The sequence below is a fragment of the Ambystoma mexicanum genome, chromosome 9, assembly GCF_040938575.1.
Source record: "Ambystoma mexicanum isolate Mex_15411 chromosome 9, UKY_AmexF1_1, whole genome shotgun sequence".
Classification (NCBI taxonomy): domain Eukaryota; kingdom Metazoa; phylum Chordata; class Amphibia; order Caudata; family Ambystomatidae; genus Ambystoma; species Ambystoma mexicanum.
In genome coordinates this window covers 429454655-429478792 of record NC_090931.1, presented here as the reverse complement: position 1 = coordinate 429478792, position 24138 = coordinate 429454655, and the positions used below count along the sequence as shown (strand labels likewise).

Below are 24138 nucleotides of genomic sequence, written 5' to 3'. Positions count from 1 at the left end.
ATAAATATGGATAATGGCTCCAGCACAGAGTTAAGGACCAACATAATTGGTATTTTCCATTGTTCTTAAATATTTTTAAGTATTTTAGGTAATATACAAAGATATTGTTGGGACCACTGGATTTTTTAAAGTAAAAATCCAGCTTCTCTCTCATTTATAATTTGTAAGTCCATGGCTCCCTGCACAATCAGACAAATAATGTTTTTTACTTCGACAATAGAATTGTAATTAAACTTGTTATAAAGGGGGTATTATTTGGTTGTCTCAAAATGTCTTTCTCATAATTTTTCCTGTCCATATTTTCTATCACTTCTCCATTGTCAGACATTTTTATTGTCTAAACTTCCTTATTACCAGATGTCTCCAAAGCAGATAATTCTGCCTGGGATAATTTATTTTTGATGAATTGCTGTTCACTTTTTTAGTTCATTACCATGTCCATTACTAAGCTTTTGAATGTTTGGCTTTCCATACTGACAGAATCAAGGGGATATAGAAAACTTGATGGAATATATAATCTTTTAACTTCAATGAGGTAAAACCCTCTGTGATTTGGTAAAATAGTGTTTTAATCCAATCTTTTCAAAGAATCTTGTTAATTTAACCCACTGGCGGAAAATGTCTGCCACTGTAAGGCCCTTCACAAGGCCTGATAACTTAACCTTGCTTAGATTGTATGATGCTAGATTGAAAATTGGGATAAACTGCTTTCTTCATATTTTTTTGTGTGGGGTTCCGCTGCTTCCAAGAATGTTCAATTGCCGAACTTAGAATAATAAGGTTATGTGAGGTACTTGACTTGGGTCGAAAACCAATCTGGTTGAGTGGAAGGATCTTTTGGGTATCAATCCAAGAGTTCAATTCATAAAGTAATACCTTGGTAAAAACTTTAGATGCAGAATCTAACATTGCAAGCATTCTGAAGTTAGAAGGATTATCCCAAGCACCCTTCTTGTCTACCGTCAGAATATTACTCGCTTTCCAGGATAATGGTAACTTTCCATGTATGCCAATGTGACTAAATAAGATGTGCAATGCAGCACCCCATAGTGGGGGATCGCTTATTATGACCAAGTTAGATATACCATCAGGGCCCGCCGCACAAGATGATTTTAAATTTTGAATTATGGCTATGATATCTAAAACCGAAGCTCTACATTCCCACAGATGAACCTGGGATCAGTAGAGCTTCAGTAACAGTATCACTCCTTCCTATAGTCAAGGCAATATGATCTGCCCATGACTCTTCACTTATACAATTTATTGTCAGATATCTTTTTTTGTTTTTGGCTATGAGATGCCATATCGCGTTTCCATCGCCTAATAAAGATAAGCTAGCTATCTTTTTCCAGAGTTTTAGCTCCAGATCTAACTTATGAGATTTTAGCCAACATTTGTACGTTTTCGTTAGATCACGAATCTGTGATGTTATAGTTGAGGCCGTCATCACCCCCTTTTTGGAATGAACCAGCTTTTTTATGTTACTACGTAATTTCTTTTTTTCATTTTGGATGATTTTATCGGTACCATTACGAACTGGTCTCGATATATTGACTCTCTCCATTACAGATTTGTAGACTTGTTGCTCTATACTAGAACTTTGTATATTAGTCATAACAGATGAAAAATGGCCTATTAATTGGTCGTCAAAGCTTGACCCAGATGTATATAATTGGATGAAGGCCGGTAACAATTCTCGGGCCTTTAATTTAGCTTGTTCATCTGGGTCAAGCTTTGACGACCAATTAATAGGCCATTTTTCATCTGTTATGACTAATATACAAAGTTCTAGTATAGAGCAACAAGTCTACAAATCTGTAATGGAGAGAGTCAATATATCGAGACCAGTTCGTAATGGTACCGATAAAATCATCCAAAATGAAAAAAAGAAATTACGTAGTAACATAAAAAAGCTGGTTCATTCCAAAAAGGGGGTGATGACGGCCTCAACTATAACATCACAGATTCGTGATCTAACGAAAACGTACAAATGTTGGCTATTATGAGGTTTCGTTAAGATTCGATTCTGTCCTTCATTTAGCAATATCTGACCATTATTAGCATATAGTGAAGGTATATGGTTCGTATGTTGTGTGTCATAAGAAGACATAAAGGCAGGTGATCACTTTCCTCACAACATACAACTCCCATATCCTTTACAAAGGGCATACCAAGGGCATTTGAAAATATATAATCAATAGTAACTGTTGTCTGACCTTCTATCTGCGTTTGAGCCGTGTTTTGATCACTCGTAGTGGTTCCATTCAGACGTGTCATATTATGAGCTTGTAATAGTCTATGCCACTTTTTCCCTTGATTATTGGAAACTTTTCTAATGGGATTAGATTTTGTAATACCATCCACTAATTGCTCAACTTGATCGAGCTCATCGATTTTGGCATTAAAGTCTCCAAGAAGCAGGGTTGGGAAATGATTGGAATATTTTTTTAACATAGCATCAATTGCTCTGATGTTTTTTGAGATTACTGACATTTTGCGTGGATCATAGATATTAATAATAATGATGGTTGTTTCCCAGTTCTTAATCTTATCTATGAGTATATTTGGAGACGATTGGGAACGTTTTTCAATTGTCCATGGGCTCTTTACCGATATGAGGAGACCCCCCTTTGGTCGACCCAACAGGCCTTTAGTTGCCACTTCAAGTACTGTCAGACGATTATCTATTTGGATCTCAGCTGTTATCCAGGTTTCCTGAAGGGCAACAATATGGAACATATCACTGTTGGCCAAAAGACCATCATCATCGAACATGTGTGTGAACCCCCTAGTATTCCAAGAGTAGAGAAGTTCTTGTGACCTTTGTCATTGTTGTGTCCCAGAGAAATGATCCTTGAAGGATAGAGGTAGCCATTGCCAATATCCTTGCGAAATAGTCTCAATGAGTAGAGAGTCCTTTGTTGTTGACTGCGCTGGTACTGACTTATCAATTACTCTTGTACTTCTCGAGTATGAGTCTGATACTGCAATGACAGGTGTTAGATCGCATTTCCTGGCAATTTGAGAAACAGAATTGCCTGACATCTCAGCCAGACGTTTAATAGTCGGAATCTCAACAGGCTAAACAATATATCCCAAAGTGAGCAAATTCTTTTCAAAGCCCAGAACATAATTCAGGGTTGCATCCTTTTTAAAACACACTTTCGATGAGTAAAGGTTGTTTAGCTCAATTCGATCGACTAATTGAATGTCATTTGATGTTATAACACGAAGCGGAACAATCTCATGAAATAGCTTCAGAATTGCTGCTCTATTTAAGGGAGCACGTGATTCAACAGTCGCAATTTGGGTTAGTTGAAGGGCTGCCATAAGAGGACATTGTGTGTCACTACCTGACCCCCGTTCGATCGTAGTAGGCAAAACCATTTTTTTGACTTTTTAATTTTTAAGCCATTCTTTAGGTAATGTCATTTGTCGTTCTTCTAAGGGAGCGACTGCTACAGACAGAGATGATTTTGTGATACTTGGTTTCTTGACTGTTGACTTTTTAGAGACATCAGTGGAGCCCTTTTTACATTTACTTGGTAATATTTTAGCCTGAGGAGAGTTGTCGATAATTACAATAGGATCTACATGAGAGGGTGTGCTGGAGATGTTCAACAGAGGAGGTTTAACGGAAGAACACCCACGAACAGCATGTGTTTTACCTGCTCTATTTGAGGTTTTCTTCCGGTACATAAATGCCTGAAAGATACGATTTTTCTTCCTCTGTTTACCCTGTGGCAAGGATATACATGGGCCAGAGACCTTTTTGGCTGGAGGAGGAGTATGTGATTTAGACATAGGCTGTGATATACAGTAAGAGCCACTTTTTCTTCTGAGACTTGTATGGATAAACAAAGATTGTACGTCAATTTTAGATTCCAATAAGTTACATTTAGCAAGTAAACTGGTTAGGAGGTTTTCTAATGCATCACATTTTTCATCAGAAGACATACTTACATCAAGCTCACCATCGGCCAACATAGGCCCACAAAAGGTAGTCATGCTTGTTATTAAAGGGTCTATGCCCTGATTGGCAGATCTGCCCGTAGATTGAAACTTAAACAGTGACTGAATATTCAGCACTGGGTCAACGTAAGAGTTATGTTTAATTTTGGGCAGGGTTGAAAAGGTAGGGACATCCTCTTTTATAGCAGCCAAGACTATTGGTTTGGATGGAGACGTGAAATAAAGTGGAGTGGCTATAGGCTCACCGATAGACATTTCAAGATCTTGACCTAAATATTCAATTTCCATTTCCTCAAGTTTAGAATTAGGTAAGTCAATAATACATGTTGTTAGAGGAGCAGTGTCAGCCTGTAATTCATGGCTAGATAATATTTTTGACTTAACAGCTACATTCTGCATTTCCGGGATTATACACACATCATTGTGAACATTAGAGGAAGATATTTCATTCAATTAAAAGGCTTGTTTAGAACAATTAGAGCCACACAGAATATCATTTAACAGCTTATAGCTAACACAACCCAACTCGCTAGAGAGTTCAGATACCAGTGCATCAGTTGATTCACAATGTTCCTCACTCGACACAGTCATTAACAATACTGGAATTTTTTCATGAATTTGCGACAAGACATTTTTATCGAAATAGTCCGTTATGCAATTTTCCTGGACAGGTACGCGCAAAATAACTTTCGGAATACAGATTTGTCTGTTCCTCAAGGTCTTATGCATTTCTAGTTTGCGCGTATGATCAGCCATCCTGTATAGACAGACTATAGACAGACTACCGGTATGGCTATAGCGCTTTAGCAAAAGCCAGATAGCTAATCTGTCACTAATGGAGGCAACTTTGATCTATTTAGTCAACTAAGTCCCAGTATATTATTTTCAAAATACTGATCGCTTTTGCCTGAAGTATTAATAAAATTTCACAGCAAAGTCGTGTCTGCATGTCTGCATGTAATTCCTAAAACAACAAGAGAGCTTGTATCACTGCACACCTATATTACAAATCTGCCATCATCGTAAATCCACTTTTAATCATATTCTAGCTTGTTGTTATAATCACAACATCAAGCACGTACTCACAGTTTCTCGTGCTTCAAGGGACGGAACGCACAAGCCCGTAAGGAGCGGCTGCTGATATACGGGCATCAACTGTTCAACAAGTTCTGTCGGACAGTTTGTCAAACAGTCGTGCCCGATTAGATGGATAAAAGAATTGGAGCCAAATCGTCGCAGACTTGCAGCTCACATTGAGAATTTGTGCGCAGGTAATAGAGAGGTGGGACGACGCAGCCAAAGCCAAACTGCACTCTGCTTTTAACGAAAGCGGCTACAATACGCTAACAATAGGCTGGCAGTTGAATCCATTGAAACTATTGCGAATTGTATGGAAAGTGGATAAGTAGTATAAGGCAATATGAAGAAGTAGACGCTACAACACAGCCAAAATAAAACGAAGAGCTATCACACGAAGAGCTGTCACCGCTGTTCGAACAGCTACTTCGGAGCTACTTCTGGAGTGCACAGAGTCTCCTTGAAATAGCGTCAAAAAAGGGGCAGGGCCCAATTTCCTAAAAGAATACAAATAAAATACTATTTAGACACTACAATTCTCAAGCAACACATATTAATGTGTATGGCTGTGAAAAAAGGTTTTAAAGGTCCATAAATGTCCATATAACCTTGATGGTTTTAATGTAGAGCACGATCCAGTGTGATTGAAGAAAGAGATTGCCCAGAGTCCTCCAGCGAACAGCTACTTTGGAGCTACTTCTGGAGCACGCGCGCTGGAGCGCGCAGAGTCTCCTTGAAATAGCATCAAAAAAGGGGCAGTGCCCAATTTCCTAAAAAAATACAAATAAAATACTATTTAGACACTACAATTCTCAAGGAACACATATTAATGTGTATGGCGTGAAAAAAGATTTTAAAGGTCCATAAATGTCCATATAACCTTGATGGTTTTAATTTAGAGCACGATCCAGTGTGATTGTAGAAAGAGATTGCCCAGAGTCCTCCAGCGAACAGCTACTTCGGAGCGCACGCACTGGAGTGCGCAGAGTCTCCTTGAAATAGCGTCAAAAAAGGGGCGGGGCCCAATTTCCTAAAAAAAATACAAATAAAATACTATTTAGACACTACAATTCTCAAGGAACACATATTAATGTGTATGGCTGTGAAAAAAGGTTTTAAAGGTCCATAAATGTCCATATAACCTTGATGGTTTTAATGGAGAGCACAATCCAGTGTGATTGAAGAAAGAGATTGCCCAGAGTCCTCCAGCGAACAGCTACTTCGGAGCTACTTCTGGAGCGCGTGCGCTGGAGCGCGCGGAGTCTCCTTGAAATAGTGTAAAAAAGGGGCGGGCCCAATTTCCTTGATGGTTTTAATGTAGTGCACGATCCATTGTGATTGAAGAAAGAGATTGCCCAGAGTCCTCCAGCGAACAGCTACTTCGGAGCTACTTCCCTCATCAACGTCGATGCAAAAATCTTCGCTAAGGCCCTAACCAACAAACTGAACCCCTATATGACCAAACTGGTGCACCCGGACCAATCAGGGTTCATTCCTGGGCGCTCCACTATCCTGAACCTCAGGCGCTTCTTCGCCATCATCTCCCAACTAGACCACCGGGCAAAGACAGTGGCAGTCACACTAGGCGCTGAAAAAGCATTCGACTCTGTCTCGTGGAGGTTCATGTTTGGAATCCTGAAGAAGATGGGGTTTGGCACAGGCTTCCTCCGCTTCATAAAAATACTGTACAACAACCCCACGGCCAAAGTAAGAACCAACAAAACACTGTCGCCCACCTTCACACTACAAAGAGGAACAAGACAGGGATGTCCACTCTCCCCACTGATATTTGCACTGACGATAAAGGGAATGGCAGCATGTTTATGACATAACCACGCCTGGAGAGGTATCTGTATAATGGGATCCCCACAGTTCATCTCCCTCTACGCGGACGATACGATGCTATACATTACGAACCCAGACACCCACCTTGCCCCTGTGTTGCGAGATATAACTGACTTCACCAAACATTCTGGGTATAAAATCAACCAAGCCAAGTCCGAAATGATCCCATTGACCGTCTCCACTATCCAGACCGTAGCCATGGAGGGCCTGTGTTGGTCTCCCACCACTGCAAGATATCTGGGCATCATAATAGCGCCGGACATACGAACCTTGTTTGCCAATAACTTTGCCCCCTATCTTACGCACTTGGAAAGCAAACTCAATGCATGGACCAGGCTGCCGCTGTCCCTCTACAGTCGCATAGCCCTGCTGAAAATGTTGGTAGTACCAAAACTACCATACTTATTCAACGGAATCCCGATCCGGCCGGGCAGGAAGTTCTTCGACACACTACAAAAACTTGCCACACTCTTTGTCTGGGGAGAACAGAGTCCCAGAATGAGCTGGTCCAAACTATGCAAAAAATACGACACTGGTGGCCTGGCAGCCCCATATTTTCAACTATACTATTACTCGGCGCAGGCACACTTTGCAAAATACTGGTCCAATACTGTAGAAAAATGTGCACACATACATGCAGAAAAATTTGCTGCATCTCCCCTAGAACTCCGCAGTATGATGTTTGCCAAGGTACCTAGAGAAAAAACACTAGCCCAATGGAATCGACAGTCCGAGCGGGGGCACAGATCCTTGGAAGAGTAGGATGCAAAATGCCATACTGGCCACACTCACCCCTATGGCACTACCCTGGGCTGGAACCTACAATGGACCGCACTATACAAACATTCTGGGACCCTGGAAAACAAGCCGAAGTTGGAGACCTCTTCCCGGAGGGTTGCTTCCTCAAGCTTTCAGAAATCCAAAACAGGACAGGGAAAGGCATATCCACAACTCTGCATTACCAATGATTAAAAGCCGCCTGCAAGAAGAAATGGCCGACCTTCCCAAAGGCACCCCCTAACCACAAGTTCCTTACGGAAATCCTCACTGAAGAAGGCTTCACGGGTAGCGTTTCCACGTTATACATGATAACACAGGCCAACAAACCATCCAAGAATGATATAAAAACTTAATGGGAGAAAGACTTAAAAATTCAGATTGAAGAGCAACAATGGACAATCTATTGCAGATACACTAAAACCATCTCCCTCAGCGCAAACTTTAGACTCATCCAATTCAAAATCCTGAATCATCTACACCTCACCCCCGAACAAGTCTCCAAGTACGACCCCTCCAAACCGCAGACATGCCCTAAATGCGGCTCACCCGAGGCCACACCCTTGCACATGTATTGGGAATGCCCTCCAATTAAGCACTACTGGAACAAAGTGGCAAAGACAATGAACTCGATCTTAAACACAAACATTACTGCCACCCTGTTGAAGTACCTACAGTGAGACATAGGGAAGGCATCAACCAAGACCTGCAGACTGTTCGCAGTGGGGGGAACAGTAGTCAAACTGAACATCCTCAGAAAATGGAAAGCAAAAGATCCCCCAACACACCAGTGCTGGATGCGAGACTTGATCAGCACACAAGACTGTGAAGAAACTTACGTTAGAGGGATCCAGCCCACCTCGAGACCCAAAGACATATGGGCCCCCCCCCCCTCAGATCATACTTAATGTCGGAGGAAGACAAGACAAGGGACACGAGGACTGGAACCCCTCCCTAAAGTGACCTATTAAGCTCCACCTATTTCCCTATCTTGCTCCTCTCTCCCCCTTCCCCCAATACGTCCCCAATGTTTGATATGTTGTCGCACTATATACCTATGAAATGCCTGATAATGCATTGTTTTAAGCTAAATAAGATATTCCCGTAATGTCAACATGCCAGTATTAAATAAAGTTTAAAAAAATAAGAAATGGTCCCATAACTTCTGACATGAGAATTAACAACAGAGGAATGAAGATCACTAGGTCCGGGTGACCAATGCAACGGGTTAGTTGTTGGAAAAGATATAATCAAGCTGGGAAGTTTAAATACGACCTGGCTAGAGCTGACGAGGAGAGTTAGAGGAGAGAACTGCAGACGCCGGTCTGCCTCGCGACCTGTAACAAAGCCGAACATCACGCTGGAGGAAAACACGCTGCGGCAGACGACGTGAAGGCAAGGCTGAATCCAGGAAGAAGAAGAAAATTGAGGTGCAGACAGTTCACCGCTCAACGGGAGAGAGTAGCGGGATCCGTGAACCGAGAAAGAAGGCATGGTGAAAATGCAGTGCTCATCGGGGTGCACACAGAGCCAGTATGCTAAAGCAGAAGGAAGCAAAGGGAACCAAAGTGGGTTACTGTGCTGCCAGCAAGCGTATACCGCTCTATAGGAATAGCACAGAGTGAAAGAAACCAAAGTGAGGGGAAGCCAGAAAATACTGGCAAACCCAAAAAACACAAATGGAGTACCTGGTTGTCTAACCGAGTGTGTCACTTCATAAAAACGCAGCAAGAGATGAAAAATAAAGTCATTAAAGAAGTGAAAGTATTTGTAGAACCACTTATGAATGGGTTGTTAAACCCCTACCTTAAAGAGAAAGTTTAATATTTTAACTACTAAGTCCTGGCAGGAGAGTATAACAGGTGAAGACAAAAATGGGTGCATATTGTAATGTGTCTCACAGAAGGATCATGCCCTTGAGAGTATGAACCATTGTGTGAACTGTTGAAAGAAGGATCTCAAAGAAGGCCATGCCCTTGAGCTTGTGAGCTGTTATAAAAATGTACAAAGGAAAGGGAGTCCTTAGGAAGAAAGATACCCTTAGGATTTTGAAGTGAAGAGAAAGCTTGGGGAACGGATTGATTTCCCCAAATTAGTGAATACACCAAGGAGCGAGAGTAATCCTCTGGGAAATGTGATTATTCTTTTTGAACTTGTTTGCTTTGGTACAAGGAGTCTGGGGAAGGAAGATATTCTTTGGAACTGTGGCCATTGTCCATTTGGAAACCTTTTTGTTGGATTTCAACTTTGTGTTGAACTTGATTTTAGAGTGTGAGGGACAGAATAGGATTACAGACACAGGATGTACTTTTGTTCGGACACCTTGACACAGGACAGACCCATTTGTTTTGGTTGAGGTGCGGAAATTCCTCCTAGATTAGGGATAGTGAGGCATTTTTCAAACCCCATTTGTTTTAATAAAGGTTTGTAGCCACAAACATCTGGTCTCTGTGTCCGCTTCTCATACCACCCAATTGGATCTCAGCTTCTTCCACAAAATATATATCGCCTCCATCGATTGCCCGAAAAAAGAAATCTCTGACATGGGGCCACAACTTCTCTCGTATATTTCTGGTCTGAGTTGTATAAGTACATCAGGATTAAAGTGCACTGATGTCGGGGTACCATCCCTAAAGCAATGACCAAACAGAGTGGACTAACCAATCACTCAAACAATACTTACATTGCTATTCTAATTCTCTGCAGCCCAGTTGGTGCAAAAACGTGGATAGGACAGGTAGCCTATAAAAAACACTCTACATTTTGTAACAAATTTCAATCCATTTATGTGCTCCTAGGGACAACACCCCCAAAGTAATACCCATGCAACCTGTATTAACCACTTTTGTTCCCTTCACTGATAATATGATACACAAGTTACAAGCTAGAACCTATGTTTCCAGTGGGCAACAAAGTGGCCATCTCCGCTAAAAGAAATTACTGTTATGATTCCTGGCACCATTTTGTAACATTCAATGCTTGTTCGTGTTGGATTTTCATCAACAGTTATCTAGGGGCGTGTGTTTACATCCAGTTTTGTATGTCTTGCTTCTGAAGCCCTATGCTGCTGACCCCTGCCACAACCTTCTCCAGTGTTGAATAACGGTCAGCCAGAATAAGACATGAGGGAAACTTGTGACACTCACATACGTCAGGGTCAACTCTACTTCCTCATTGATTGGAAACGGTGTGCAGCCTGCAATCATCCCAAGGACACTGCATCACAAGAGCAAGTACCTTCTTTGTACGCCAGTTCTTTTTTCTGTTCCCTTGGAAGCCTGTTGCCCTGACGACCCAGCTGAGGAGGAAAAGTGTCACCTGTTCCACACAACATACAATGCAAAACACTCATTGGTGCTTTTCTACTAAAAGACTCAGGCCATGAATAGCAGGTGGATATACCTGCGTGGTGCCTGCTGACTGCGTTTTGGGACTGATACTTTTGATCTGGGAATCTTCACCAGAATCAGGACCAAAACAGATGCAAGTAATAGCACTAGAAGCTGGTAGTAGAACTATAACACAGTGAGGGCTTTATAATAGCCAGTGAAGATTACCCCTGCTAGCTGCGCAGGGGGTATTAATTCTGTTAAAGACTAGGAGGCAAGCATTATGCTTCAACTTCATTTATTACTACTTCTCAGCAGTTTCAACAAAACATAATAAAACTCTGAAAAGTGTCCAGAAGTAACTTTTCTTCCTGAAACTACAAATCCCAAAGACTCTGTAGTCCTTTCCAACACAGCCCAGCCATGACACATCCTGTCTCTGGGCTCCTCCTCTCTTTTTCGTGCTCTGAACTGTCTCTTGAACTTTATAAACGTGTCCCGCTAACAGTGCGAAGACTCTCAAGCTCGTCAACTCAATCGCCACTGCTCTTTCGGCTTCCTGTCCTTCCACTCGAGTCTCAGTGGCCATCGCCTCTGCTCTGTTATTCTTCAGCTCTTCCCCTAGGGAAAATACAATGAAGAAATTCAGGGTGGCGTCCATGTACTGTTATAATCCATACATATCATATAATTAAACAATACATGATCGAGTGGGAATTTAATGCTCGTCTCCTAGTCTTTAATAGAATTAATGCTCCCTGCGCAGTTAGCAGGGGTAATCTTCCTTCTATGACAAGACTGGCGGCAAGCATTATGCTTGTTCAAAGCTTCCCCAATACTGTACCAGCTAAACTCTCAGTTGGTTTGAAGTGAAACTCCTTAAATGTACGATCACTAGCCCAATCAGCACCTAACATAATCTTTCGCAATGATACTCCTGTTGTAAAAGCTCTGGAAGCCATTGCCCTTCTCACAGAATGTGCTCCATACATTCCTAAATCAATACCTGCTGCTTGCATTACCTTTTTGACCCACCTCGCAATGGTGGCTGTTGTGACTGCGTGGAAAGGTTTCCTATGCGCTATTAATAATTGAGTGGTACCAGCTGCCCTGCAATCTGCTGTCCTACTTTCATATTCCTTAATGCATATCGCCACATACCATTTAGTATTACTTGGGAAATAGGGATAGTGAACTGTAGTCCTGTAGTCCCTGTGTTAGTCCTTTTGACTGTCGAAAATCTCACCCCTTCTGGACCAAAGGATCTCCTATTAATCTCCAGCGCCTTGACATCTGACACGCGCTTGCATGATATTAGGTATAACAACATCGCCAGCTTGCCCGACAGCTGCTTCAGGGATAGATATCTAGCTGTTGGCCAGCTCTATAATAAACACAGTACTACAGTCACATCCAATACTGTATTATACTTAGGCTCTGGGGGCACCTTATACCATGCTCCCCCGTTGAGCCTCACTACTGCTGGATGTTCTCCCGCTGGCACTCCTTCAATTGGTAGGTGCCCTGCAGAAATCGCAGATCTGTACACACCTATGGTACGAAATGCTCTTCCATCTTGCAACAATTGTGCTAAGAAATTCAATATAGCCACTACAGGGGCTGAAACGGGATGAAGACTTCTCCCTTTACAACAGATTGTCCACTTGGCCCAAGCCGCGATGTAGCTTCTCCTAGTGGATGGAGCCCAGGATTCTTCAATAAGCTCTGCAGCCTGGACCGAAATGCCTGTCAGCGCCCAGTGTCTCCTGATATCCTGCAGGTGACGAGCTGGAGCGTCCCTCTCACTCTCAGAGGATGACACGACCCAGCTGGGTCCGTGAGCAGTCGGTCTCCTAAGGGGAGCACCCTCTGCAGATCCGATGCTAGCTCCATTAGTGTCGGGAACCACAATTGTGACTTTCACTGTGCTGCTACCAAAATGAACTCTGCTCTCTCCCTCTGACACTTCCCAGAACTCTGCTCAGCTGTCACTGACGATTCTGACTGGAGGGAGAAATGCCAAAAATCCTTTGCTAGTTCCGCTAGCAACTTGTTGTCCATCTTCAGCAGGATGCACGACTTCACCTTCCCTCTCGTGAATACTTTGATAGCAAATTATCCTGCCAGAAGTTCTAGGCAGTTTATGTGCAGGCAAAGCTCCTCTTCGCTCCATTTTCCACCTGTTTCCAGATCTCTGCATCACGCTCCCCAGCCTATGCGACTGCCGTCCGATTTTATTATCAGGTCTGGTCGGTCTCCGAAGATGGCACGCCCATTCCAAGCGTCCATATTCTTCAACCACCATTCCAGCTCCGTGATGGACTCTTGATCCAATGGTACTTGCTGATGATATCTCAAACCTTGCCGCAAGTGTTTTATCTTTAGTCTCTTTAGGGCTCGATAGTGCAAAGGACCTTGAAATACGGCCTGAATGGAGGCTGCTAATAACCCCACAATTCTTGCTAGAACTCTGAGCAAGAGCCACTGCTTTCTTAAGCAGGCTCAAGCAGGCTTGAATCTCCCTTTTGATATCTTGTATCTTTCGGGGTGGCAGCTCCAAAGTAGCTTTCCTGGTGTCCAGGACGAATCCCAGAAAGTCTACCCTCTGTGCTGGCGTGGTGTCTGACTTCTCAACGTTCAGTAGGCAACCCAGAGACAACAATAGATCCTGCACCCATCTTGTCCGATAAACTAGTGTGTCTCTGTCTTCGGCTAGGAGTAAGATTTCGTCCAGCTATATAATTAACCTGATCCCTCGAATCGTTGTTGCAACTGGCTTCATCAATTAGGTGAAAGCCCAGGCCGTGCTGCCTGTTCCAGCAAAAAGCTACGAAGGTCTTGTTATCCTCCTGCACTGGTACCGTTAGGTAGGCATCCTTCAAGTCCAGTCTCGTCAGCCAGTCTCCGTCTCTCAGGGAGTCTCTGAGCTGATGGATACCCTCCATCTTGAAATGGCGGTACACGATCCACCCGTTCAATTCTTTTAGATTTATAACTGAGCGGACCTTCTCCATCCTGTTCACTAGAAACATGTTGCTTACAAATCTAAGGGGCACTGTGCACTTCTCTATGGCATCTTTCTGCGCTAGCTGGGATAGTTTGCAATCTAGGCATTTTTGCTCTGCACATGCTAAGTGCTGCTGGTGTGGCCTGCCTGACTGCACTGGCAGTTCTATGAACTCCAGCCTCAGACCTCTAACGGTTTGCAATATCCAAGCATTGCTGGAAAGCGCACGCCAATTTTCCAAAAACATACATGTCCTGCCCCCTACCAGAGGATAATCTACTACTCTCAACTGGTGTAAAACCTTGACCACGGCCGGTTCCTCTTCCTCTACGTCCTCTAGGGAAACGTCCCCTGGCCAGGAAGAAAGTGTCTTGCTGCTTGTTTTCCCAGTATGGGGCCCTGGGATTGGGGGGTCTTCTTCCTCCCTGAATCAGACCGGTCGCACGACCCCTGAAGCGGCCGGTCCCGGCAAAAACTCTGTTCGGAAATACCTTCACAATGGAGGTGTGCCCTCTTTTCCAGGGAAGTGTAGGTGCCGACAAACTGGCTCATTTCTTTCCCAAAGGTCTCTCCGAAGAGGAGGCCCTGTGCTGCTTGCCTGGCTTCATATGATGCGAGGTAGCTGAGTTTTGGGTCAATCTTAAGCAGCAATCCTCTTCTTCTCTCTGAGGCGATGGCGCAATTTGCGTTCCATAGAAGGCACACAGCTCTTTGTGCCAAGCCTGCTAATGCGTTGGGGTCTACTTCTTCCCCAGTGTCTTTGGCCCTTTCCGTCAGGTCCATTATTTTTGCAAGAGGTCCGTTAAATCCAACACCTTCTCTTGACAGCTCCTCCATGATCTGTCAATTCCCTTGCGAGGGTCCTTACTGGTCTTGGACACGAATGGACATTCTGTATTCCCTTAGCTGTTGGACACGAATGTTAACATCTTCAGATCTAGCTTGGGGGTCTCTGCTACCTTCCCTGGGAGGTTTGGGCGTGGGCAATCCACTCAGAGGCGTTGCCTTACTTCTTTGCCAATGGCCTTTCGCAAACTCATTGTCATGTACTGGGGGATGGCTGCCAGTCTGAGGATCTTGGGTTCCGGATGCTGTCCGGGTCAAACATGTCATCTTGATCTTCCTCCAGATGTTTCTCTTTGCTGGCCCGAGCCTGGGTCATCCTCTCCTAAATTGTCTTACCCTGGGGTGATGGTTGTGAGTTCTGGCACTGCCTGACGTTGCAGGTAAGCTTCCTTAAGCTTAGCGAAAGCGTTCGTTACCTCTGGGGTCTTTTCTCTCACCCTGTCTGATGGGCCCTGGGGGTCGCAAGAGGATTTTCTCTTACGGGTCTGGTTATTCCCCTTGACCCTGCTTCTAAGGGTCCTGTGGGTGTGCACTCAGTCTCCTTGCTCCTCTCATTGGGCTGGGTAAGCATTGCTTCTAGGGTCTCCAGCCTCTCCTGCAGGGGTCTCACTGCATCGACTACTGAGCTCCCCAGCACTTTTTAGAAGCTGGCAGCGAGGTCCAGTGGCTGTTCCTCCTTGCTCCATTCAAATTCTGACATATTGCAAGTGTGCTGTGTGCCTGGTACCTGGAGCAGGTGTCTTGGCACGCCCACGGCTCTTGGTCTGATGCTTGTATATATATATATTCTTTTTTTGTTTCTTTCTCCTTTTTTTGTGTTAATGTTCTGTTTTGCCTCTGCAGTAGGCTATGCGTGAGTAATATGCCTCACTTGGGAGGCCTTGAAGTCTTGGGCAGGTTAAAGGTGCCTGCTGTCGTGGGAAGTGAGTTCTTCTCCCTTCTGTGGGCAGGGTATTACCCAAATTGACCGAATACAATTGACCGAATGACCTAATTGGTCGAATTTTAATGGTCCTTATTGACCTTTTGCACAATTGACCTTTTTTTTTTTATATATATAGTGGGTTGGTTTAGTATTATAAATAATACAAGGGGTTTGGGTGGGGGGTTGCAGGGATTTTGGATTGGGTGTGGGGTTGCGGGGGGTGTCCCCCCACATATATGTACTAATTGACCTTTAAAATTTGGTCAATTGTGCAAAGGTCAATTGTCATTCGGACAATTGTAACTCGGTCAATTCGTATAGAACCGCGGGCAGCAGACTGCTTCACAGCTGATTCCTTGCTGATTGGAATCGCTGCTAGTGCGGCTCAAATCGGGGCTTAAATCGCTTAATTTTGTTATATAAAGTCTTTTAGTCTTTCACCGCTGGGCCCGGCATTCGCTCTTCACATCCGTCGATGTCTGTGAACGTACGCTCTGGCTCCTCCTCAACGAGGGTGGGGGCCGGAGCGCTCCGAGCACCTCCGCCTCTGCAAAGGTGGGGGCGAGAGGATCTCCGCGAGGCCGAGCTAAGCCCCTGTGTGCCAGGAATACGGAACACGCCGCTCGCCTTGCGGGATATAATGCAGCTTTACTTATCTTATACTCACGGCACTATCTACAGCCGCATCCTTTCCCTGCCTGATACACTTCAGGTATGAACTCGGACTGACGTGTGCGTGTTGCAATTTATACATATTATAAACACTTCCTTTCGCTATTGCTTGCCGCTCATACTATAGTCCTGATGTTATGCCCTCTACATCACGTTCCCATACACAGTCCCTCTCCTAAGTATACATATGTCACTAGACTAATGCGGTATAAGGAGAGGTGAAAAATAGTACTTATCTGCTGAAGAGCAGTAAACGAAGAGGAGGAGCCCAGAGACAGGATGTGTGTCATGGCTGTGCTGTGTTGGAAAGGACTACAGAGACTTTGGGATTTGTAGTTTCAGGAAGAAAAGTTACTTTTGGACACTTTTCAGAGTTTTCTTAAGTTTTATTGAAACTTCTGAGGAGTATTAATAAATGAAGTTGAAGCATAATGCTCGCCTCCAGTCTTGTCATAGAATGGAAAATGGAATATTAGAATACTTGGACTCTGTGGCAATGGTATTAGCAACAACCAAGGGACTACGGAATGCTATTGCAATATTTACATCCTGGGGAATTTTATTAGTAACTGCCAAAGTAATACGGAATGTTATTAGAGTAGTTGGACCCTGCAAAAGGCAAGTGGGGGACGAGCGGGATCAGCCCCTACCACCCAGAACCCTATGGCAGTGTGTCTGGGCAGGCCCACCCTTCCCTCCTTACCTGAAACTCCCAGATGTTACGGCCCAATGGGTGGCAGGGGAGGTCTGGCGGATGGGACTGCAATGACCCCCATCTGGGCCCAGAGAAATAAGGAGATGGCACAGCATCAGTCCACGCAAGACCACTGGAATACAGGGGAAGGCAGTGCCTGGGAGTGGCAGCGAGGCACCTAGCTGCAGAGGCCACGAGGCAGCACAATTGACTATCGCCCCCGGGGCGAGGCCAGGAGTTGGGTGCCATTGTGGGGGAATTGAGGAGTCATGCAAAAAGGGGAAGTGGCTGATGCCTTCAAGCACACCGGCGTGGTGGAGAGCGAGATGCCAGATGAAGAGTAGGAGGGCATGCACCTGGAATGGAGCCTTGGACCCAACAAAACTGCCAGGAGAGGTGGGACTGGCAGTACCTGAAGAACGCTAGAAGATGGAACCCCAGTCACCTGGGTCGAAGAGCCCTGCGGAAGGGAGGGCAGGGTTTAGGCCTTTACTTAACAATTACAGCTACACATACTAATCCCAGTTCGGGGAGAAGAGGACAGATTGAATAAGAAGAAAGGACCAATCCCCAGTAAGGGAGGAGTATTTGGAAGAGGGCTGCAAGCAGGCAGGTGTGGGTCATATGTATGAAGTGAACAGGAGAGACAGAGGCAGACACAGAGACCAAGATGATGGGAGGACAAGTGACAGTGTGTGGAGGAGAGTTATAAGGCAAGTTTGTTATAGGAGGAGGAGTGAAAGAGGATCTGTAGTGTGAGTGTCTGTGTGTGAAACAAGTGCAAAGAGAGGTTATTGTAAGGAGTGAATGTGAGAAGGTTGATACAGAGTGCAAGGTAAGCGAATGAGTAGTGGAGTGGGAGGAGAGGAGGCTTAATAGTAGAAGTAGTGGGAGGAGGCATGGTAGTAGTGGGAGGAGACATGCAGTACTGAGAGACTGAGGGTAGTAGTGGGAGGAGGAGTGGGGTAGTAGGAATAGAGAAGTAAGAGTGGGAGGGGTGGTAACCCCAATGGGTGGCAATGGGAGATAGGAGTGAAACATCAGAGAGATAGAGGATTGGTGGAAGGACTAGGAGGAGAGGAGTGGGTGAAAGTAGAAACGGAAAGCTAAGCATGGGTTTGAATGATGTAACCTGAGTCCAACAGAGTAAGTGCATGCCACAATCCCAAACCCCCTTTAGAACACTAACATTTGTGTAACACTAACGTGTGTAGAGTAGGGAATCCAAGTAAATCCCTGAAGGAGTCGAGAATTTCAGGAAACCACCCCTAGCCAAGGTCAGCTAGTAGAGAGCAGAGGTTACTGATCAGTAGATCTAATCTACAGTTACAGGTGCTGGGCTAGGGAGGGATGCAAAGGGAGAAGAGAGAGAGAGTACGAGGACCCTAGGGCCCACAAAGTCCTAATAAACATACCTGGACTATCCCGAAGTCTCTGAGTAATTGTGTACTCCATCTGTGACACAAGTAAATATGGAATGCTATTGGAATACGTGGACCCTGGGGCAAGGGTATTAGTAACAGCCAAGGGAATATGAAATGGTCTAGAACACTTGGACCAGCCGGGAAGGTTATTTGTAACAGCCAAGGGAATACAGAATGCTATAAAAAATATTTGGACCCTGGGCACGCGGGCATTAGTAACAGCCAAGGCAACATAGAATACTTGCACTATGGGGCAAAGGTATTAATAGCCAAGGAAAAATACAATAAAAGGACACGAGCTGTCTAAACATGTATTCATTTTTAGGTGTTGACGTTCTGTATGAACCCCCATACAAAATAGTCATACGCAGATGGTGAAGAAACTAGGGTTTATTCACCATAATGCAGGCACACCCATCTCCAGGTAGTCCTCACCTGATTGACATGAGAACTGAGGAGGGTAAAGCTTCTACACATAGAACACATGAAATGATATCACAAGCAGGTAGCCGGTGCGGGCTGTGGAAACACATGCTGGGGAGCACAAGATGCAATAACGCTTTGTGGAGTAGCATCGATATAACATAACACGTATTGAAAGGAGAGTCTGATAAGTACAAGCTCTAATTCAAAGAAGTCACTTGAAGGTAACAGTTTTGATTTGAGTTAGAAACTCGAAGGCCATGACACAAGGTCTGGTTTAGAGAGAAGACTTGACAGTATGCATCAGCACTCATTCAGGGAAGGCAATCAAAAGCAGACAAAGGGGCGGATGTGACAATTGTTTGTGGCCCCGTATTGCAGACAAGTGTACAGTGCAGGTTCTTGCAAACCTTTGTGACATATCAATGCACCACATTAGTATGAAATGGATTTTGCAAATGAGAGAGAAAGGGTGGGGGGTGTCAATTGCATGTGATCTGTAGTAGACCTTTTATATAGATGCCTGTAGTGGCCATTGGCTAATCCAGAAAACATTGAAAAATATATCTGGCATTTCTAGCATCTGATGACATCCTTCTGTTTCATCCTGCAGGGCATCACACTGGACGAAATCCATCATTTGTCAAAAATGAAATTGCCAGGCATGCAGAGAAGACCAGCGCCCCGCTCGGTAGGGCCCTTCTTGCTTGCTTGCTTTCTGGCAAAAAAAGGGCTCAGGTGCACACACAATGTAATGTGCGATTTGACATCTGAATACCTTGCTCTGTTTACATTTTAGGGTGTTATAAAGCAACGCGTCCCACAGTAGCCTGACATTCTACAAATAGACACCGATTTAACTTGCGTAATTCATAGCTTGTGAATTTCCTTCATATTTAGTCTATGCCCCCAGTCTTTGGAACTCTACCCATTTGCCTGAAAATCTGCCCCTCACTACAAACAGGAAAGAAAGATCTAGACCCACCCTAATCATCTACCACTTCCGATCCCATGTCAAATGTCCTCGCCACCACTATTCCACATTTAACCAAAGCACAAGCACTTTGCAAATCTGAATATCGAGGTACATAAAAGGTCCACCCTGCCTGTTTAAACCTGCTCTCTTCAAAGGTTCCCATTTCCCATCTAAGCTGGTTTCACGCATTATAAATAACTGGAATAAAATAAATACATTATTATAGCAGATACTATATTTTTATAAGGTGTTTCTTTTTCAATATACCAACTTAATTACTGGCTTCTATAAATATTCTGAATGCAGAAATAATTTGAAGGCAGTGCTCTCTTGAAAACACTTGGGTTTTTGAACATTTAGTCTCATATTACACAATGGTTTAAACACTCACCAAAGCAAATAGCTAGTGTTGTGTGCAGACCGGCGCCTTGCATCAGATTACAGAAGACACTGCATGGTGGGAGTGCGGCCTCAAAGTATGTCACTGTGAGGCCCTGGAGGAAAAAGCACAATGTATCATGTACCCACTGCTCTATAAGGAATTATAAGAGGCTGGCCTTTGTGGACTGGTTGTTATAATTAATAGGAAACCATCCTCCAATTGAACACGCTAGGTTTATTATACAGTAGCCCAATCAAACGCATTTCATAATCTATTATCCAACTGTCAACTGTCCACATTCGAATGAGGCATTGGATGACGTGACATGCCATCACAAGTTACTACATTGTATGCTCCTTCTTTTACTTGGCACAATTACAATAAACAACACAATGAATATACACCAAGTTTACATAAGGAATTAAATAACTCAACATAACTGTAAATGGTAAGAACATTTAAGAAAAGACCATTTATGTCCCCTAGTACATTATTTAAATTTCACTGCTCTTTTGAATTTTCAAACTCTGTCTCATGACTCTTAGTCTTGTCCACATATCTGTTAATTAGAAACAACCTCCTCCACAACCGACTCTGTCTGCGCTTACATTTGATCCTCCACACAATCACCTTGTACATCGTGCTCACATCCTTCCCTTTCTTCTATATCCCTTTTTTCCACCATTCATCATCTGCATAACTGCTCATGTCCTTCTCCACCTCCTTTGTGACTTCCAGATTTCTCGTTATTGTCCTTACTCCATTTTTTGCCATCTATTGTGACAATTGTGTTGCCTCGCCACTTCTGTCACTGCAATGGGGTCACTCTTACTATGTCTCCCACATGGATCCCATCTTCCACACTCTTCCTGTTCTCCTGATTCTCTTTAATCACGTTTCCTTTGAACATCCTCCTTGTTGTGCTTGTCGCTCATTCCCCAAATCAGCCAATGAGGATTTACTTTTGATCTCATCTGTCTCCCCCTCATACTCACAAATGGTGTTTTTTCCATTATGTGAGGAGTGTCTCTATGTTCTACTTCCATTTCCTGCACCTTTTCTTTTCACACCATTCCATGTGCATGTGCCATCTGTGGGGAATCTTTAAACCTTCATCTTATCCGTTCTACTAACCCATTTGCCTTTGAATTATTCAACACCGGTCTGCAATTCACTATCCCATGTTCCTTTAGGTATTGTGACGAATCGCTGGAATTCGTCCCTTCTTCCCAAGGGGGGCACCCCCCCTGTGAGGCTAGGGAGGTGGGCCTACCACCAACATACTCCTTAGGGGTCAAGGCAAGTGGGACCTCACTGGGAGATTGTCCTTACTCCATTTTTTGCCATCTATTGTGACAATTGTGTTGCCTCGCCACTTCTGTCACTGCAATGGGGTCACTCTTACTATGTCTCCCACATGGATCCCATCTTCCACACTCTTCCTGTTCTCCTGATTCTCTTTAATCACGTTTCCTTTGAACATCCTCCTTTTTGTGCTTGTCGCTCATTTCCCAAATCAGCCAATGAGGATTTACTTTTGATCTCATCTGTCTCCCCCTCATACTCACAAATGGTGTTTTTTCCATTATGTGAGGAGTGTCTCTATGTTCTACTTCCATTTCCTGCACCTTTTCTTTTCACACCATTCCATGTGCATGTGCCATCTGTGGGGAATCTTTAAACCTTCATCTTATCCGTTTGTCATGATCTCTGCTTCCAAAAGGTCAGGGTTTTCCCAACTCCCTTGGAAGCAGATCCATAACCCAGGTTCCGAGTGCCAACCAGTCCCAATTGGGACCTTTTGGACCCAGTCCTGGCGCCAGTGGCACCAGGCTCATAAATATGCCCAGTCCCCGCGCTGGAAGCGCCGGGCTCATAATGCTTGGGTGGACTTACCTGCAGCAGACCATGCTGCTTACTTGCCTGCCAGTTGAGTCTCTGATCCTCTTCTGTTTGGAACTACTTTTCCTGTTGGGTGGGGCAGGAGCCACTCCCTAGATTCAGAACACTGGAACTCTTCTGGAAAGCAGGAACTCTTTTCTTACCTAGGCGTGGCTGTGGAAGGAGACTTCTAAGCACTACAGGAGGCTATTTAAACCACACCCGATGGATGAATCTTGCTTTGCGTTATTCTGCATCCTCAGCAGCAGAACGCTCATCGTGTCTTCTGCATCTGATCCTGGGCCTAAGGAAAAAGGCTTACCATTCTGAATCCAGTCTTCAGCAACACCTATAAAGACAAGAAAGAACAGGTTAGCATTACGGTCTTCAGTGACAGCTCTTCACTTGCCTGGTCCATCGGCTGTCACCAACGCCTCGCGCTGCATTTCGGCATCTGAAAGACAAAGGCTTACCTACTCTTCGTACGCTCCGGAGGTCTTCACACTGCATTCCGGCATCTGAAAGACAAAATCTTACCAACTCTTCGCACGCTCCGGAGGCCTTCGGCGCTGCATCCCGCATCTGAAAGACAAAACAAGGTGCGTTTAAAGACATTGGGGAACTTTAATACTCACGTGCCATTACTCCTTTCCACATCTAACCCAGTGGGTATTCCGGCACCCTGCAGCCGCCCCGAACTTGTACCTGCAAAATAAAAAGACAGTTAGAGCGCATCGTGAAGCAGGCAACAAGCGCTTACTTATGTGCTTCCAGGCGCTTCTATTCATCACACGGGCTCCATCTTCAACTCACTTCAGCCCGCCATCGCCGGAACCCTGCAAAACAAGAGACATCTTTACTAAAGACTTTAAAGACATTAGAATTACTCGAAACTTACCGTTCGTGCAGTAAACGACGGACAGCAGTCCTCTGAAGTCAAGAGGCCTGCTCCCCTTATCCAGTGAAGAAACTGGTTACAGCACCCTGCCTCGAGGCAGATGGAGAGCACGGCGTTCACTTACCTAAGACATCTTACCCTTCGAGCCAGACATACAGTGCACAGAGGTCCAGCCCAAAGAGCCAGCCGTGTGTTACACATCACCTTTGAAGATACGGTATACGCCCAGTCAAGACCAGCGCCTCTACGGGAATCAGGTGAGCGTTACAGAACGCAAAGCCTACCACAAAACTCCCGTCCAGGCGCTATGGAAACCTCGGATATCGACCAGCTAGCCCAGTTACTTGGGGAACTAAGGGCAGAAGTGCATGCAGCCCGTCAGGAAACGAACGCTCTAAGAAGGGAACTGATTATTTCCAAGGAGCGAACAGATGACCTCGCTAGACAATTGCTACAGTCACAAGCCGGACAGACCCCGTTACCCGCATCTGGGGGAAATCTTCCTTCTACATCCTCTATGAATCCAGTGCAGATCAACCTACCTGGGAATGTACCTCTGGCTCCGCCCGAACGATTTTCTGGTGACCCAAAGAGGTTTGCAGTATTTATCAATCAGTGCCGGTTGCACTTCTTATGCCGGCCAGCAGCCTTTCCAACTGATCAAGCTAAAGTAGCTTTCGTGCTTTCGTACCTGAGTGGCAATGCGGCAGACTGGTCGATCCCTCTAGTAAATCAAGATGATCCGGTCCTCCATGATTTTCAAGCTTTTCAGCTCAGTATGGAAAAACTGTTCGCACGACATTCACAGGGGCAGGCCTTGGACAATGAGCTTCTTTCGTTGCGACAAGGTAATCAAGACCTTTTGGCTTATATTGCGTCTTTCAACAGACTGGTAGTGGAAACTCACTGGCCTGAGGACAAAAGGATTACGCTGTTTTATAGAGGTCTACGCGGAGAGCTCAAAGATGTGTTAGCCCAAGTAGTGAATCCCCCACAAGATTGTTCGGACT

At 44.5% G+C, this 24138-nt stretch overlaps 1 protein-coding gene across 1 annotated transcript in view; it reads left to right on the top strand.

Annotated features, from left to right (window-relative positions):
- The window catches only part of LOC138488129 (complement factor B-like), a 1604240-nt gene that overhangs the window by 893406 nt on the left and 686696 nt on the right, over positions 1-24138 (top strand). Inside the window, exon 9 of the mRNA XM_069614892.1 lies at positions 19605-19682. Coding sequence (XP_069470993.1) covers positions 19605-19682 — 78 coding nt within the window. The remainder of the gene's footprint in view (positions 1-19604; positions 19683-24138) is intronic.